Source organism: Danio rerio, chromosome 14, assembly GCF_049306965.1.
Source record: "Danio rerio strain Tuebingen ecotype United States chromosome 14, GRCz12tu, whole genome shotgun sequence".
Taxonomy (NCBI): domain Eukaryota; kingdom Metazoa; phylum Chordata; class Actinopteri; order Cypriniformes; family Danionidae; genus Danio; species Danio rerio.
Window position 1 is genome coordinate 26,956,940 of NC_133189.1, and position 20,282 is coordinate 26,977,221.

The 20,282-nt window shown below is 35.5% G+C and overlaps 2 protein-coding genes across 3 annotated transcripts in view; both read left to right on the forward strand.

Annotated features, from left to right (window-relative positions):
* Positions 1-20,282, forward strand: part of atp7a (ATPase copper transporting alpha) — an 813,847-nt gene that overhangs the window by 270,164 nt on the left and 523,401 nt on the right. The gene's annotated exons all lie outside the window — the stretch shown is intronic.
* Positions 1-20,282, forward strand: part of gfra4b (GDNF family receptor alpha 4b) — a 117,439-nt gene that overhangs the window by 74,533 nt on the left and 22,624 nt on the right. The window contains exons 2-3 of the mRNA XM_688916.9: positions 14,674-14,949; positions 17,057-17,137. Of these exons, the coding sequence (XP_694008.4) occupies positions 14,674-14,949; positions 17,057-17,137 (357 nt within the window). The remainder of the gene's footprint in view (positions 1-14,673; positions 14,950-17,056; positions 17,138-20,282) is intronic.

A 20,282-nucleotide genomic window follows, 5' to 3' on the forward strand; every position in this document is an offset into this window, starting at 1 on the left:
TGGAGTTAAAGGACATCAATATATTTTATAAAACTCATCTATTAATGCAGAAGTTAATATTTCTTGACTGTGTTTATGCTGAAGCTTCAAAATACAACTTGAAATACATCTCTGTTCGTCTCTTTTGTTGAGTATAATTATAGTTTAGCCTATATTTCACAAATCAGCAACAGTATAGCTATTCCAATTAATGGCCCTCAAAAAGCTTTTAGTAAATTATGTGCTTTGTTTTTAAACAGTTTTAAATGATGGGTTTAATATTTTTTTATTGCTAAATAAAATAAATAATTATAATGTCTGTGTTTGATCTTCTGTTATTCAATTACTTTTCCTGTTGTTTTATGTTTTCGTCACAGTATCAGTAATGCTTTGCGATATTTTAGTCTTTAAAATTGTGATAGAATTTTGGCATTGAGCCTAAGGAGGTTATTGTCATGGAGAGGAGTAATAATTTGTGCTAGTTAATCAATATGGCATTTAATGTCTGCTTAAAAATAGTTTAATTGTACAAAAAATGATCAAATTGTATTGTTATTGGGATACTAGTTACTTCCATATGTATGCAGTTTGAGCAGTCTTTCTCCATAATGGTTCTGTAATTAATGTTTGGCACATGATACTTCACTGTATTTGTTCCTGGTCATTTTGCTTTTTCGTTTGATTGATCATGTGTTTCATTTTACGTCATAACTCTTGGCTCCTCTTTAACATGTATGCACAGGCGCATGTTTCATAAACAGCACTGATTGTTGGCATGCTATATATACATTACATGGATCAAACAATATCGAATGTACTGAAGGTTTGCTTGCTTATTGTGGTAGAAGCCATAGCTGGCTAACAAAGTGTCCCTGAATGATTCACTGACTATAGAAACTCATTTCTGCAACTGGATAAAACAAATAATTGTAGTTTTTATCTGATAACATTGACTCTTTTTCTCTCAACTGTGTGTACATCTCACAATTCTGACCTTACTCTTAGAACTGTGTGATAAAAATTTGCAGATCTATTTCTTTAGTATTATGAGATGCAAAATTAAAATTGTCATGGATGCTCTAAAGCAGGGCTATTCAATTAGTTTGTCATGGGGCCGGTTCATGAAAAGCATCCCAAATGAAAGGCTGGAGACATATGATATGAGTTGCTGTATGTATGATAACACAACTGGATATAAGAGCCCATATGCTGTATTTTTGCTCCTTCAGACACCCATGTTGACTATTTTTACATTCAAATGTACATATGTTGCATTTTGAAACTACATAAAATCAGGCTTTTTTTTATTTTATTTTTTTTATTTATTTAAATGTATTTCAGAGCACAACAGTAGCAGTGCATTGCTGAAGTAGGCTTCTTCTACATTCAGACACATTCATGTGTTTGAAGTTTTATGAACTGTACAACAATTAGGGAAGCAACAATTGTAGATCTTAGTTGTAAGAATATATCGTATGAAGAATATTCATGGTTTCACGGTTATCACGTCTAATGTAAATTCAAGCTTTATATCAGGTAGGTAGCTATTTAGATTAACTGTTGTTGCCATCTGCATTCATACATACATAATTATTTTAATAATAATTTGTCTAACATATATTTTGTTTACCTTCCACTGAAAGGCACGCACAACTCGCACTGTGAGATGTTTTCTACTGCGTCCGCACAGAAAGCCGCAAGCGTGTTGCTCCGCTTGTGTGTGCATATTGCCATATATTCTTACATTAGAAATAACAAACTTGCAAACGGAAAATATGTGATATGGGAACAGCCACTTCTATAGTTAATCTGGTGTGCGCGCTTATTAGCCTCGGTGTACAAGCTTGAAACTTCAAACAAGCGCACAGTTGGCAACTTGGCATACCTTTGTTTAATTGCAGCAGTTAAATTTTTTTACCGTACAACAGAAATGCGGCTTTAGAGAAGACTTTACGATTAATTAACTGTGAAAAAATTAAAGTGCAGTTAATAGTGAAATTGGCTAATCTTTGCATCCCAATTAACGATATTAGTGCATTGTACAACAGGCCTTTTCGACAAACACATCCAAATGTTTTCGGCTGCCCTCGCCACTCTCTTATGTTGACTCACGCTCTGCACAGCCTTCAACTGCAGCTCATGTTGTATTGAACAGACGCATGTCACATTATAACTTTAATATCGACCCTTTTCGACTGAACTAAATTTATTTTTTATGTCTTGGTCACACTGTCTGTAGGGCCGAAACAAATTGCCTCTGAGACCAGGTTCGGCCTGCGGGCTGCCAATTGAAAAGCTCTGTTCTAAAGTGTAAAGTGTGTTAGAAATATACACTTGGAATTTAAATTTTTTTTTAAAGAAAAGTCTGTTTAGTACTTTAGAATTGGTCTTTATGTCTTGCAGTTGTGAGTTTATATTTCAAAGTTCAGCGGCAGTCAGAATAATGAGTAGATAAGTCAGAGGTGTTGGTTTATATTTGCCAGTTCTAACTACTTTTCTTTGAAGTTCACCTATGAGATAAGAATTGTAATTAATTTCTTAATTAAATTCTTGCAGTTTTGTATATATCTCTCACAATTTTGTTCTTATAACTAGCAAATGCAAGTTTATATCACACAATTCTGATAAAAAATTAAGTAATTGAAAAATGCTAAATTCTAATTGTAAGTTTTTAAGCTGAATCAATTTAAGTCCATTGAACTTATATTATGGTAATAATATAAAACAGCTTGCAGAACTTATAAAATTAAGCTAAAAAATTATTAACTAAGTTTAATAAGTTACAATGAACTAAAAACATATGTTGTCATGACTAATTGATCATATAATGAAGCGTAGGAATCATGCTTTTGTGAATCAGACTGCCAGCCATTACTATGTATTTATTGTCAGCAGAAAACATTAGTGTGCTCACAACGAGTTCTATCAAAACTCCATGAACGGCTGTACAGCCTTTAAAGCAGGGGTCTCAAACTCAATTTACCTGGGGGCCGCAGGAGGCAAAGTCTGGGTGAGGCTGGGCCGCATAAGGGATTTCACAAAAAAAAGTCCTCAAATGTCATTATTAACAATTTTAATTTTTTCTTCTGAACATGAAGTGTCCTGAACATTGAGTGAAGATTATGAACAGTTCTTCTGAACATGGCATCTTTTGCCTACTTCTTGCTGCCAGAGACTTGACAGCTCTTCAAGTGGGGGAAAAAGTGGGGGAACTCAGTAAAAACTTCCATTCCCTCACCTAAAAAAAGGCGTATATATGTATAAATAAAACACCCCCACCCCACTCCAGTCACATCAGTCTGTACCAGTCTGTATCTACCTATAATATATATAAGATGCAGGCTGTAGCTAGGTAGGTGGCAGGCTGCAGATAGGTAGCTAAGTGGCAGGCAGGGGCGGCACTTCCCGCCCGTCACAGCGTCTAACAAAGGGGCGGGGTGCGTGGTGACATCACCAACATCCCCGCCCCTTTGTTTACACGGCGGGCGGGGAATGCCAGTGACCGCTGTATACGGATAGAATCAGCGGAGCGGGGAGCGCTCTCTCTCCCCGCTCCGCTGATTCTGTCAGTGTACAGCGGTCGGCGCGGGCCACAAAATATTGCACTGAGGGCCGCATAAGCCCGCGGGCCGCGAGTTTGAGACCCCTGCTTTAAAGTATTCATCTGAGTAAGTGAAAATATATAGTGAACAAAATTTGATTCGGATTCATTTATGCTAACCCTGAAATTAGACTCAATCAATAGCCTACTCTTAGGTATGGATCAGATATTGATTAATGTGCCCATGCTAATTTGGGGCAGTAATCAACAGAATTGAGGTGGACACAAAAATATAGAATTGCTCCGTTCATCTTTACAATCACAGACCCTCTTAGGGGTTTCTCAAACAACAGGTTGTCATTTTTAGATCAATAGAAGCCCCGCTGTGCAATTTTGCTTCTCACTTTCCACAATGGACAGGGCACCAGCCGCTTGAAATAGTTTGTGTGTTTGTTAGTGTGTATGTGTGTGTGGGAGTGTGCATGTGTACAAAAATACAGAGACCAAAGCTATGATTTGCCGTTTGAAAGTCCACAGGATTTGATGTGCCGTGAATGACAATTATGAACTGAAAGTGACTGTAGTAGAACTTGATGGGTGTTTTTGATTGGCTGAATTACATGTAATTGTAGCCTACAATTAACCTTGACTTTGACTTTGTTTCACATGTGAAGGCTTCAACTTTAGCAGTGTGATTCATGTTTTTTAACATTTGTGTGACATTTGGGTTCTTTTTATGAATATTGAGCTAAACTGTCACTGTGAATTGATTTTGTCAGGCCCTACATTTACAGTGTTTCTTGTTTTAACATTAAAACAAGACATAAAGCATAAAATATTATTAACATTAAGCCTTGTTTTCTGAAAAAATATATGTGGCATGCATGTAGATAAGCTTACATTGATTATAGGGCTGGGCGATTTGGAAAAAATATCTAATTGCGATATATTTTTTGATTTTGCAATTTCGATTTGATTTGCGATTTAATTTTGTTTTCAAACTTCAGCTCAATCTGTATTGCAGCTTCTTACTGCTAAAATGCAGTGGATGTTAGTTAAAAATTGAACTTAAAAGATATTAACTTTTATTAGCAAACATCTCTAAAATTGTACTGTTGCTTGCTACTAGATTGAGTGTCACTTGCAGTAATTGACTTTCTAGCAAGACGCTCCTTATATAGCCGCCTGTGGTGCTTTTTTAGGTGCTGATTGTTGAATTTTCTCATTCTGCGGCAGCTCTTACAAATTACATGGCTTTGTTTGGTGTCTGTGATTTTGAAACCAAGATATTCCCATATTACAGATGTGCTGTTTTTCTTTTATATTAATTGGTCTATTAATGCTTCTGAAGCGCCAAAAAAGCAAGGTGCTTCCTTGTGCCATCTTCCCACTTGTTCGCGCTTTTCTGTTTGTTTGCTTTATTGTGGGTGTTCCGCATAGTTCGGTTGCGCAATTCTTATTAGGCAGAATTAAAGTGTGCTCACTCAATTGGCTAGTAAGACTGTCACACACAGACAGCAGTCATGCATTCACTCTGGGCGTGGGAAGTAAAATAGTACATATTTCATTTTGCAGCCTCTTGCGATTAGATAATCGCAACATTTCAAATTGCGATTGTGATTCGATTTTGATTAATCACACTAATTGATATCATTTTTTTCTGCCAATGTGGGCAGATAGTATGTGTTGTTTTACGTTTAAATTAGGTATTTTTCTGACCCCACTGGCAGATGTTTATTGTTTCAGCATCAAATCATAAAATCTAAATATATTTCTTACAACAAGGCAAGATAGGGCTCTATCATAGACCCAGTGCAATAAGGTGCAAGAACTGTTTGGTGTGATTTGTTGCTATTTTCAGAACAGCGCAACAGTAATTTTCATGTTCCCACATTGTTTGATTAGCAAATCCATTTGTGCCACTTTGTGGACTCAGGGGTGTTCCGGTCTAAAAGTTAAGTGTGTTAAGGTGTATTGTTGGCACGTTGCTATTTTGAACTGAAATAGACCATTGACCAATTGAAATCTGGTCTAAAGTTTAGCCCAGAGTGCGTTAGTTATGCGCCTATACAGGTACAAAGGTGCACACATTGCTTGATACAAAAAGGATTAAAATGTCACAAAAATTGTAACTTGCTACATAAATATTAAAACCACTACCTCTATGCCTCTATGTCAGGGGGCTTTTAAAAGTAAAGAGAAAGAGAAAGTAAAGAGGCCAAATGGAGGAGGCTCGATCTTTATCCTCATGCTGCAGATAGTTTGTTTACTGTTTTCTCGATACTGAAGTGTACAGTTTTTCCACTTACAAAGTCTGCCATGTAAATAGCAAATGCACCATGGTGCTATGCAACTCTTAAAGAGAATGGAAGATGAGACTCTGATTAGTTTATTGCATGTTTTGCTTGAAACACACTTAACTCTTAAAAGAATAAATCCAATCCTGTTAGACCATGCACAAGGGTGCAGAACATATTTTTCCTTTCCTAAAATAGCAACTCACCATTTGCTCACCCTTGTTTGGTTATAAAATTCATTGGTTTATTTTTTCTGTTGAACATAAAATAATTGATTTTGAAGAATGTAGGTAGTTAGTACCTATTGACATCTAAATTAAGAAATAAATCACCATGAAGTCAATGGCTGCCATGTTTACAGCAATCCTCAAAATGTCTTTTATGTTCAACAGAATAAAGAAACTCACATAGGTTTTAAACAGGTAAAGCGTGAGTAAATTATGATTTTTGGTTGATCTATACCTTTAATTCTCTGTTTGTCAAGTAAATATTAGTATCTTTAGTATCTGTAGTATCTTTAGTGCTTAGGTATTTCTGGAACATGACAAAAGTGAACTGTAGTTAAGAGGTAAACATCATACTACTTGCTCTGAAAAAGATTCTCACTCTAAGAAAGACAAAAAAAAAGTAGTTTATATGAGTTGTACGCTATACTCCAAGCCCCCTGAGGAGATATGATGGAAGCAAAGGCTTTTATTATTATAAAAAGCATCAAGCATCAAATCTCAATTCATGTTTGTCCACATTCAGCTTAGTGAAGGCTCAATATTGTCAGCTTTCAATTCACCATTCATTTCAAAAGAAAATGTCACGCTTGCTAACGAATATTATTAGGTTAGATTGTATGTCATGACTCGTTGGCTAACATTATATATATTTTTTTACCATCACACATCTCTCTCCACTCATACACCTAAGCAAAAGCCTTTCCAGCTGAGCATCTGAAAAGAGATTGCATGAATAGGCATTCACTGGAACCTGGCAGACACGCACCCTCAAACAGAACATATTGGAAATATTCGCCATTCGCAAGACTGTGAAGGACAAATATTGAGCGAAACACACCCTCTATTCAATAATGCACACACACATACAACATATTATTTTTTTTTCCAAAACATAAAAACTTTGTTCAAATTGTTGTTTGAACATATACTATAGGGTCTTGAGATGTATTGGGTTAAAAATAAGTGAAACTCTATTGCCTACTGTGGTGAGGCGGTTAAAATCTTAAACGTGCAGTTCTGTTGTAGTTTAAACTCTAACAGCAGTGGGATGTAACTTTTTCTTTCACCTTATTTCATGAGAGAGATTTTTTTCTTTATAGACAATATCTTTATTGTATCCTTGTGAATATATATGTCAAAGTACAGAGCTTACAAGAGTTGCATGTTAATAATATTAGCTATTTATAAATGTAATTTCATAGTTTTTATTAGTACAATCTTTGAATTAAGAAAATGTTATTGCAAGGATATCATATATATTTTAGAAGATTCAAAGCTTGTGTAAAAGCTTGATTCAAATCTTTACTTTATATATATATATATATATATATATATATATATATATATATATATATATATATATATATATATATATATATATATATATATATATATATATATTAGTGCTTTCAAACGATTAAAAAATGTACTAATTAATTGCACTTTTTTTAAAAGATTGAAACTTGTAATTTTGGCTATTCAAATGTAAAATTAATGTGAACACGACAAAAACTATTTAAATTCAAAATAAAATTGTTTATTAGAGTTTTATGTTTAAATTGTAATACACATTTCTTCATGTAAACAACATACCCACAATAAAACCATCAAGATCCTTGCTTGACAGCCATATTTATTGCAGAAATTAAAACACAGGCATGTTAATGCCATTTAAATTTAAAAACAATCAATGCCAATAAAAAAAAACTGCAAATGGACTGCAAAAAATGCCAAAATACAGGCATTGCAGATATGGAAAATGGAAAATTATAATAATAATAATAAAGTATTGAATACAAACAATTGCACTCATTGTAGAGTTCTATTGCTGTGAGTTGCTTTGTAACATTAATTACAAAGCAGAAACAGTTTTGCTCAGTCCTCCTTTACATTCATCCAGTTGCTAAGACAGTTCAGTCTGTTGACATTATTGGGGGACAATGTGGATCTTTTCTTTTGAATGATGTGAGCTGAGAGTGCAACGCAATCTCACGCCAATTCATAACTTTTTTGATTTAGTGGCTACGGACAACGACGGCAGGTTTGTTGCTAAGAAACGCACACACAGACACACAGACCAGGGCAGTGCACAGGGTGGTGGCCCGGTGGCTAGAGCCACTGCCCCTCTGGCCTCATTGGCTAAGGTGCCCCTCTCAGGAGGTGCTTGCTTTTTACTTTGCGATCGCGTTGAGCACCTGCTCCTGTAAGGGTCTGTGCTCTGTGCATGGGCCTGACACAGACAGACACACACACACACACACAAAGTGCGCAGGACAGGGCAGCCTGAGCACCACCCTCAGATTCAACACGCATGATCACGTTTATCAAATTTGCTTAAACTAAGCATTCTAAAGTATGGCTGTATTTCACAAGGATTCTGACACAACAACGGAAAGCATACGCTTCCATTGTGTTTAAGGAGGAAACACTTCAAACTTAATGAAAAATTTGAGGGTGCATGCTAAAAGGCAGAGAAATACACTATCTTTGACAGCTCGCGACTTCATCTAGCACTTTCTGAGTACATTTACATGAGACACCAATACTCAGATTTTAATATAATTAAGATAATACTTTTATTAAGAGTCTACCATGTAAGCAGCGGTTTTTGGCTACCTTAAAGGACCACCGAGTCACGAAATGCGGAGGTTTTTCTTTCCGTTCACCATGCGGTATCAAATTCCATTAAAACAGAAGTCAAAAGTTAAAAATGAAACACCTGAAATTGCATGAAACTCTGGAGAGCCTAGTGATGCGACATTAATTGTTTTATACTGAAACTTGCCTTCAAAAAGTGCTTCCTTGGTCTTATCCATTCTTTGCATGTTGAACACAGGTCGACCACAACAGGAAGTAAAAAAAAAAAAAACATGCAATTGGGTTAATTTTACACGTTAAATATTTCAAATTAATGGCATGCGTTAACGCACTAATTTTTACAATACTAATAAATATATATATATATATATATATATATATATATATATATATATATATATATATATATATATATATATATATATATATATATTTATTCATTCATTCGTTTTCTTTTTGGCTTAGTTCCTTTATTAGTCCGGGGTCGCCACAGCCGAATGATCCGCCAACTCATCCAGCACATGTTTTACGCAGCGGATGCCCTTCCAGCCACAACCCATCACTGGGACACACACACTTATTCACACAGTCATACAGTACAGTCAATTTTAGCATACCTGTACCACATGTCTCTAGACTTGTGAGGAGAAACCGGAGCACCCAGAGGAAATCCACACAAACACGGGGAGAACATGCAAATTCCACACAAAAATGCCAACTGACCCAGCCGGGCTTGATTCAGCAACCTTCTTGCTGTGATTTAAACGTGCTACCCACTCCACCACTGCGTTGCCATATTAAATAATGTAATGTAATAACTAATTAATTCATTCATTTTACTATGGCTTAGTCACTTTATTAAATCGAGGTCGCCATGAATGAATAACCAAATTATTGAGCATATGTTTTACACTGCGGATGCCCTTCTAGCTGTTCACACAGTCCACACACACTCATTCACACACATTCTACAGCCAATTTAGTTTATTCAATTCACCTATTTCGCATGTCTTTGGACTATGAGGGAAACTGGAGCAACCGGAGGGAACGCATTTGAACATGGGGAGAACATGCAAACTCCATACAGAAATGCCAACTGACACAGCCGGGACTCGAACCAGTGACCTTCTTGCTGTAAGGTGACAGTGCTTACCACTGAGCCACTGTGTCACCCTTTGTAATATATAATATTAATAATAAATGATATTACTTAATAACATTATTATAATAATATTTATAATGCTACAATAAAAACTGCTATTTTCTGTAATGTATTAATTTAATTTACAAATTCCATCAGGACAGGCTTAAGCCAGCACTGTTTGTTTTACAACAGTCAGTTTTTTTTTTACTGAAATGTAAACTGACTTATATTATAATAATCAGAATATTTTTTACAGTGTTTATGGATCAAGTTTTATGGATTACAATTTCTGCTAATATTCAACTTTAATATTCTAATGAAGAAAATAATTAGAAAAAAATCACCTACATGGGGTATTGCTTAGGGGTGAGTAAATCAATAGATAAAAATATAATATTAAAAGAGCCTGTTCTTTTAACATTATATAATGAAAAAGTACCAGTATCTAATAAATAAAAACCTATACTAAAAAAATTATTGAAATATGATTCTTTGGATTAACTTTTTTTTTCGCCTTAAGTGGTTGTAAACAATTTATTTGGGCTGAATTTAAACAAACAAATTAAGTTGAACATTACTACATTTCATTAGTTTGTTTAAATTCAACACATATAAGTTGTTTGCAACAAATTTGCAGACATTTTTTCAGTGTAGCTTCTAACAAATAAGCAGTTTCTAACAAGTTAAACGTTTAAATCTTTTAAAAAGCACTTTTACGTTCTAAGTTTTAAGTTCTATCAGCTAAAAAATAAGTACTTGTGTACTTAAATAAATAGATAATAATATGTTCATGTTAAAAATGCTTGTCTTCACCCATGTGGTGAAGTACTGATTGCACTGTTGGATTACTTAAATTTCACATCAGAAGAGACCATTTATAGAGGTAATTTTAGTGAACTAAAATGTAGATTTTACAGATGATCTCACAGAGACTGCATCATCCGAGGACTAATAGCCGTAAACAATTATATAGGCTTATATACACACACACTCACGCAGTGCTTTGTAACTATAGCTACTAAACACGATCTTGAGTGCATAATGAGGAAAAAAGCTGACACTCATCGCGGCGTGCAGTTCTAGTCATTAGAGCAGAAATGATCATCACACATTACTGAAGACGTTCTCAAGGGCCAATTGTTCAGGTCTTAGCAAACAAACTTTTTACCTCCCTCCCATATGAATTAGATCAAATCCCCTCCCTCACGGCCACAACATCCAGTCGTTAATGTAAATCTCAAACAGACAAAGAAGAGGAATAAATTACACATGCATCCGGAACTAAGTTAAGAAAACACTTCTCATTAATTTGCAACCTCGCCTGGTGGAAGGGAGAAAACAGGATTGTTTAATTGAAATAATGAATTGTCTCGTTGTGTTTGGTTTGATCAGACTGTGGCTGGGCTGTTTTTTTTTCTCCCTTTTTATCAGACTATGCCCTCCCTAATCCAGCTCAGGCACTAATGTTGAACAATGCTCCAATAAGATATAGAAAGTCTCATTTTGCCCGCTGTCATGTTGATTTATCCTCACGTCTGTAGTCATGATGCATCGCCTTCCCTGCCTCCACAAAAGCGTCTGCATATGGTTGCATCTGTCAGTGAGCCTTTGAGTTTTTTGGGTGCAAAATATCAGCCCACAGGTTCTGCTATTCCCGACTGAAGCTGAAAAAGCATCAGGCTATCACCGACAAGCACACCGATGGATGAAAAGCAGTGTCAAAATCATGCGATGATGCTTTTCAACAGTGAGTGGTTAATTTGCTTTTGGGTCCAAAAATGTGGTTGTGATTTCACCTCTTATTTGACGTTGTCATTAGTTCAAAACACTAGCACATGCATAAATCTGTTAGATGTTGAAATAATGTACTTTCTCATTTAGTTTGAAATTAGTTCATAGCCCTTTTCTCATGCAATTTAATCAGCGCATTAACAGATGGTGTTGCAGCCTGTAATATATTTTATGTATCTGTCTGTATGTCATTTCGTCTTGTATTTTATGTAAATGCATTCATTATGACTCTCAAGGCAATGGCAAGTAATATCTCCAGGATTAGAAGCGTATCGTGTTACTGACCTCAAATTTCACAGTCTTTTTGATATTTTTTCTTTTATGTATGACTTATAAAACACTAATTAAGAGCAATTGTGCAAAATGTGATGTCTGTGATTTTGCGCATAGTGTTTCTTTTTGCAAAGTGACATCACAAACTACTTGACCTGACATGCATAATACTGCATTTTTAGAGGTTTTCATGTATCTGTGTGAAAAGGGATTGGATCATTGTGATAGTGTTGTCATTTGTATGTGAAGCTTTTGAAAAACCAAGGGAAAAAGTATATTGCTGTCATGTCCATGTTTCTTAAAATTACACCAAAAATGCGTTACTTAAAACAAATTTTAGTGATATAATATTCACTACCTGACAAAAGTCTTGTCGCCTATGCCAGTTGTATAAGCAACAAATAATAACTTGACTTCTAGTTGATCATTTGGAAAAGTGGCAGAAGGTAGATTTTTCCAGTAAATCATCTGTTGAACTGCATCCCAATCATCACAAATACTGCAGAAGACCTATTGAAACCGGTATGGTTTAGGGTTACATCCAGTATGGGGGTGTGTGAGAGATCTGCAGAGTGGATGGTAACATCAACAGCCTGAGGTATCAAGACATTTGTGCTGATTACATTACAAACCACAGGAGAGGTCAAGTTCTTCAGCAGGATAGCGCTCCTCCTCATAAGTCAGCCTCCACATCAAAATTCCTAAATGCAAAGGTCAAGGTGCTCCAGGATTGGCCAGCCCAGTCACTAGACATGAACATTATTGAGCATATCTGGGGTAGAATGGAGGAGGCATTGAAGATGAATCTAAATAATCTTGATGAACTCCTGCAGATCCTGCAAGAATGCTTTCTTTGCCATTCCAGATGACTTTAATAATAAGTTACTTGAGTCATTGTAGAGATGTATAGATGCTGTCTTTTAGGCTCATCAGAGCCATACACAATATTAATTATTTTTCCACTGTACCATGTCAAGTTATTTAGTGTTGTTTCCAAAACTTGGATACATGACAAGACTTTTGTCAGGTAGTGTGTATATACACAGTACATGTGATATATAGTGTATACATACACACACTCTACGTCAATTACTTTTTGTGCATTGAAGAGTAGGCCTACAATGGCTAAAATAAAAAAAAATAAAAAAAAATAAAAAAAACGAAACATAATTAATGAAGATTTGTAGTCGGGGACAGATTAAACCATTAAGGAAGGCAAGTGGGCGCTTTTGGCCCCAAGAAATCTGAGGGTCCCCAAATAAATACATAGAAGCCTATACCTATAAATTACATATAACATCCTTTTCTGTCATATTTGGTATGATGAGGATCTAAAAAAACAAGCTTAGTGTTTATTACATCACAAATGTGCAAATGTGTCCCCCACCCTCAATCATAGAGCACTCCAGCAGTCAAATTAGGTAAAGATTTAGTTTTAAATATAAAAAACGGAATAGTTTATATGAAAACAAATCATTTAGAAGATGCTTTACATGCTGTTGTTATTATTTTGCATTAAGACAAAATGTAAAGAGGGAGATTGAGTGATATAAGAATAAAAACAGCAAAATAAATCAATTAAAAATAAATTGAAGTTAAAAATGTGGATTTTAGACCATTTGGCCACATGGTCATAATTGCTTAGGGCCCAAAACCACTAACTCGACCCCTGTTTGTAGTATGAAGTAGTATTTAGAGTTTTAAGTAGTATTAAGTGTTTAATTAAGTGTTTAATTGCTAAAAACTGTCAATTGATCATTTGGAAAAGTGGCAGGAGGTAGATTTTTTCAGTGAATCATCTGTTAAGCTGCATCCCAGTACTACAAATACTGCAAGAGACCTATTGAAATTAGGTAAAGATTAGTAAGACAAAATGTAGAAAAGATGATAAATAAGAATGATATAAACTTTTTCGTTTTTAATCTTTAAGACTAAATCTTTACCTAATTTAATTGCCAAAAACACGATTTCTGAAAAATCCTGAAATATATGTAAAGCTAAACACACACACACACACACACACACACACACACACACACACACACACACACACACACATACACACACACACACGCACACGCACACACGAATCACACGCACACACAGACACATGAAATCTAATTTTACTGAAACTCAGCTAAAACTTGCAATAAATCTTTCAATATACAATTAAAACCTAATCCAAACAGTTATCCAAAGAGAACACTGGCCAGATCAGCAGAATGCAGTTAGTAAAAGTGAATAATTACATTTAAACAGCAGATGGGATGTGATTGTATCTAATGAAGTGCAGGTGTTTGAGGGCAGTCTGTGAAACCTGATGGTTATTAGATGGTTCTCATATTGCATGGAATTGGAGATGTTTCTGTCAAGTAGCCTCTGTTTCTGAAGCTGCAGTTTCACTCATGCCGTGGTCACATTAGAGTTTAAGCTTGCGAAAAGGAGGGGGTTGAACAAGATGATTAGACATTTTAAAAAAAAGAGACCGATTGGTCGATATTTAAAATTTCTGTCCAGAGAGGTCATGTTTTGATTCTCGATTGGTCTCACGCAGTCAAGTGATGCGATTTTTGCTGGTCAGAGTTCACCGAGCTTGAACTTTGCCACGCAGCAAACTCTGAAACTTGTCACACGAGCTTGTGTTTACGGTCTGACACATTCACGTGCGTATGAATGGAAGTCTATGGGGAGAAAAGTCCAGTGTTACCGCTGCTTTAAACATGAAGATCTGCAGGGATGTTTATTTGATCATTAAAATTCACCAAACACTTAGTAAACCATGTGGCAAAACACTCTTTATAGAATGTTTCCTGTGTTTTTTAGCATTGCAGGTGCTGCTTTATGCTAGCAGAGACTGTCTTATAGCGGGAGACACTTGTTCAAGTGATGAGACGTGCAGTCCTCGTCTTCGGACCCTCCGTCAGTGTGTTGCTGGAAACGGCAGCATGAAGCTCGGCCCTGGAGCTCGCAGTCAGTGTGCAAACGCTGTGTCTGCCCTGCTGTCTACTCCTCTCCACCGCTGCCAGTGCAGACGGGGCATGAAGAGAGAAAAAAACTGTCTCAGCATATACTGGAGTCTCCACCAGTCTGGCATGCATGGTGAGTGACAATCCTAAGATGCTCCTCCTTTAAATATTCTTATTACTATTTACTAGTAAATACAGTAGCTATATGTTTTTTACACATACACTGTGATTAGAGTATTAAAACTGTGCATCTAGTTGAAAACCATCAAATATCACTATATTGAAATGTAAAACAAAACTTTAATATTTTGTTTAATAATTCCTTAAATTTATATAACGCTTCTCTGGGCACTCAAAGTGCTTTACACATAGGGGGGAATCTCCTCATCCACTACCAGTGTGCAGCATCCACCTGGATGACGCAATGGCAGCCATTTTGCGCCAGACCGCACACCACACACCAACTGATAGGTAGAGAGGAGACAGAGTGATGAACCCAATTATGATATGGGGATTGTTTGGAAGCCATGATGGACAGAGGGCAGTGGGCAAATTTGGCCAGGATACCGGGGTAAAACCCCTACTCTTTTTTTTTTTTTTTTTTTTTTTTTTTTTGAAGGACATCCTGGGATTTTTAACGACCACAGAGAGTCAGAACCTCGGTTTTAAAGTCTCATCTGAAAAACGCCACTGATTGAACAGTATAGAGTCCCCGTCACTATACTGGGGCATTAGGACCCACACAGATCGCAGGTTAGGCGCCCCCTGCTGGCCTCACTAGCACCACTTCCGGCAGCAACCTAGCTTTCCTGTGTGGTCTCCCATCCAGGTACTGACTGGGCGCAGCCCTGCTTAGCTTCAGTGGGTGACCATGTGAGTTGCAAAGAGCCAGCTGCCGGCTACAATTTGAAAATATTCAACATGATTGCTTTTATTATGTGGACGACCACCTGATCAAATATACCCCCTGATCTAAACGTTACAGGATGTGTTGCTTAAGCACACTAACAACATTAGATCTAAACTTTGCCACTAAAAAACGTTCTGCCACCAGTCCTGACTGTAAAAAAAAAAAAAAAAAAAAAAAAAAACTGTTTTTTTTTTGCCATATTTTTTGAAAAACAGAGCAGAAACAAAAGATGCAGGTCTCCATATTGTTCTTTATATTCAAATGTAATTTGTGCAAGCTTATTTTTGCAATATGTCATTGAAAGACAAGAGACTAGCCAACACATGCATCCTCTTATAGACCATCATATCAAAAATAAGGAACATTGTTTAAAGTGAACAAAAGGAGACATAAGGAAACATTTTTTTTTTCTGTGTGTTTATTTATTCATTAATTTTCCTATAGCTTAGCCTCTATTTCAGAGGTTGCCACAGCGGAACAAACCACCAATTGTTTCGGCATATGTTTTACGCAGTGGATGTACCACCAAAAATATATATATATCTACCACCATCTATTTGGGTATATGTTTTATGCATTCACACACGCTAATACACTATGGCAAATTTAGTTCACCCAATTCATCTATAGCGCGTGTCTCTGGACTGTAGGGAAAACCACAGTAACCGGGGTGTACTAACCAGTAACCAGTAAACCCGTGCCAACACGGGGAAAACATGCAAACTTCACTAAAAGAAGCCAACTGGCCAAGCCAGAACTCGAACCAGCAGCAGTGCTAACCACTGAGCCACAGTGCCGCCCATTCTGTGTGTTTAATAAACATCTGATAAAAGTCCAACTATAGAAGAACAGACAGACCAGTCATAAAGTAGATAAATGAATGACTGTGTAAAGTCTGTCAATTGGATGACTAGTCTATTTTTAGACGACTGTTAGATGTCACTGACAGTGCAGATTTAGCTTTGTTTCTGCCCAAACATCTATATTTAGATGTCTATTAGGCAAGAGTGGCTAAGAATGTCAGATGTAAAGGGAATCACATTTAAAGTCAAGCCCAAAATTATTTATACCCCAGGGATATGAATAATTATGGACTTGACTGTATTTACATCCAATCAACCAAAGTTCATATTAATAATATCGTTTATATGAATACCAGGTGTAAACAGTGCCTGATAATCACGTCACAGTAGGAGCATTGTAAAAAAAAAAAACTAATTATGCACATTTCTTTTTAAAAACCCTAATTATATATTGTTGGAATGTATTGTTCTTTATGAATTATTAAATGTACACTTTCATTGCTGAAATTAGCTCTTTGTAATTGCAGGGCTTAACCTGGTAGAGAACTATCCGTATGAAACAGTGGAGAAAGGCTATGAGTTTGTCCGTCTGGCTTCCATCACTGCAGGTAAGGTAATAGCTTGATTCTGGCACTGAATGTTTTCTTTGTATTCTGTAATTCAAGAAAAACAAAGTTTAAATTACTGGCTGTTATAAAGCATAGCAGCTTAACACTAGCTACATGAAATTCTATTGTTATTAATAGGAATATGCACTATTTGTTTTATAAGTGACAATGATTGATAGTGGAAAAGATGATCAGCTAGGATTTTGTGTGACAATGCTTTGCTGAATTTCTGAAGTTGAACATTTAGCATTAGCTCTACAGAAATAATTCAGATAATATTACAGTATAAATAATTTTTCAGAAAGTGCAGTTTAGAAAATCTAGAAACTCTAAAATGCTAAATGGATGTAACAAAAAATACAAATAAAAGAAAATGCACTTTAAAAAAGCATTATTGTAAAAAGAAACAGCATTTGTAATAGCTTGACATACATGTGACATAACACAGATAGTGTTCCTGCAGTTTCTTTAAGACATTTCATTTCAATTTCTGTTTTATTCACAATCTCTCTGTATTGTGACTGAATAGATGTAGCTGAGACCTCTGTTAAATGATAAACTTATTTAACATAGAGGCGAAAGCTGAAAAAAAAAAAAAACACACACACACACACGGGGCTCTAGTACAATAATCTTCATTCCAAATGTCATGGTGTCCAGAACATCTTATTAACATCTCAAATATTGTATTAGCAGCATAATTGTGTCTCTAGTGTGGGAAAGTCGCAGTCACTGTGCATTAGTTTTGCTGTGAAACTCATATTCGCTGTCATTCCCTTCAGTTATGCCCTTGTTTTTGTTCAACTGTCCCATGGAAATTAGTCACAGAGTCTCGGTTTGTTTGTAGAAGCTTTGTGTCTGAGCTGGATTTTTCCATCAAAGCTGTAAGAATCAACAAAGCTCTTATGTGAATGATGTGGACAGACATTCTTGGCTATTCTGTGATTATTAATCGCAAAGGAATAGAAGGAGAGACTTCGTGAGCGTCCTTATTTTCATTTTTCTCAGGTTTTACTGACCTTAGCCTTAGTTATTTACTGCGCTTTTTGCATTAACATCACAGTGCAGGCCATTCAGTTTGATGAAGTTGATCAGAATGCGGAAATGATTTCTTGGAAAGACGTTTCCACGGCATTCCTTTTAATTTGTTCCATCTCATTTTCATTCTTGACGTCCTCTCACATCATCAGAAATTTCCTTTAGTCGTAATGGTTTGTGGCTCCGCGCAGCCTCTCCATTTGAGTTATCTGAACCTCAGCCCACATTACCCCATTTTCACATTTTCTTTCCACAGCAATATACAATGACGGCAGAACGTATTCTTCCCACATCTGAGAACCAAAGAACATCTATTAAATCAGCAATCTTAAAAATAAGTTTTCTACAATCTAATGGGATGCATTTGCAACACAAAAGCAAATTAAAAAACAAACAAATAAATAAATGAATAAATAAATAAATCTTATTTAAAAGTCTTTGATTTGCAATCTTAGATTTTAAGTAAAATTAAATACAATTTCTTGAATAATACAGTTTAGAGCTTACTCAAACTAAAATGAAAGAAACTAAATAAATATATTTTTTAAACCTGACATTAATATTACATACATTATCAACATTTAATTTTTATACATGCTTTATGTCCAAGTTGTATTGCTGTTTTGTTTTAAATTAAATATTTTATTATTAAAGCTTCAGGAAAAACACCAAGGGCTCCATTTTAACAATCTAGGTGGAAAGTCTAAAGCACATTAAGCATTAAGGACATGTCTGAATCCACTTTTTCTATATTAAGGACAGAAAGATGCATATTCTTAATGCATATTCTCTTAATGAATTATAGGTGTGTTTTGAGCATAGTGTGCATTAAACACATCAGAGTCTCATCTCCCATTCCCTTTAAGAGTCGGTTGCCATACACCATACGCATTTGCTATTTACATGACAGACTTTGTAAGTGGAAAAACTGAATGCTTTGCCAGAAAATGATTAAAAAGGCCATCTGCGCCTCCATCATTCAGCCTCTTTACTTTATTTTTACTTTTACTCTTTACTTTACTTTTTTACTTTTATGGGGTAAGGAAAAGGTTGAAACTCACGCCACTGAAGACATCTATTAGCTTACATATTTAATTTAGTTTGTTAAGTGCAAATATTTGTTTCAAAACTATTTCCAACAGATTAATAAATAAACAATAATGACAAAGTGTGATAAAAAAATAAAAAATTGAGTTATATCCAAACACACATCCTATTCTTATGCCTCATATGGTGATTCATATTCATCTCCAATACCTGACAGGTGGATAAATCATTATTATTATTATTTTTTTATTAAAACAAATATAAACAATTATAAAATAAATAATACTAATAGTACAAAACATTGTACAAATGCAAACTGTCATGAACAAACTGAAGAAAAAACAAGATGAGACATGGAGGTAGTGGTTTTATAGTTATGTAGAAAATAATAGTTTTTGTCACATTTTAATTAAGAAAAGTGTATTGCTGTACATCCTGTAAGTATTAAGCAATGTGTTAGTGTTTGGACCTGCATAGGCGCATAACTATTGCAATCTGCGCTGGACTTTAGACCAGATTTTAGTTGGTCAATGGCGCAGTCTTCTCAGTTTCTCTTTTCAGTTTCTCAAAACAGCGAATTTCTCAAAATGTCTTAACACATCTCTTTTTTAGACCAGCACACCCATTAGTCTACAAAGTGACGCAAATGGATTTGCTATTTAAACAACGTTGTGCAAAACGTGAAAATTTTATGTTGCGCTGGTCTAAAAATAGCAAAAAGTCGCGCCAAAGATGTCTTGCACCTTATTGCGCCAGGTATATGGTAGGGCCTTAAAAAAACTGTAGTATTGCAGCCTGGTTTGGTACAAATTTTTACAAGCAATCGGTACATTTTTAAACTCTTAGTAAACTGTTCTTAGTGTTGTGAAACAACAATTATGTGGAATTAAAATGTGTGCAACTACAATGAAATAATGACATCAATTTGAAAAATGACTAGTAGTGCTACAAGTGTTTAAAGTTTTGTACTAGGGGATTGGAATTTGTACATTTTTGCTTATGAAAATATTACCAAACCAATTTAAAAAAGTCTGTAATGCAAAGTTCTCTCATGAAACTC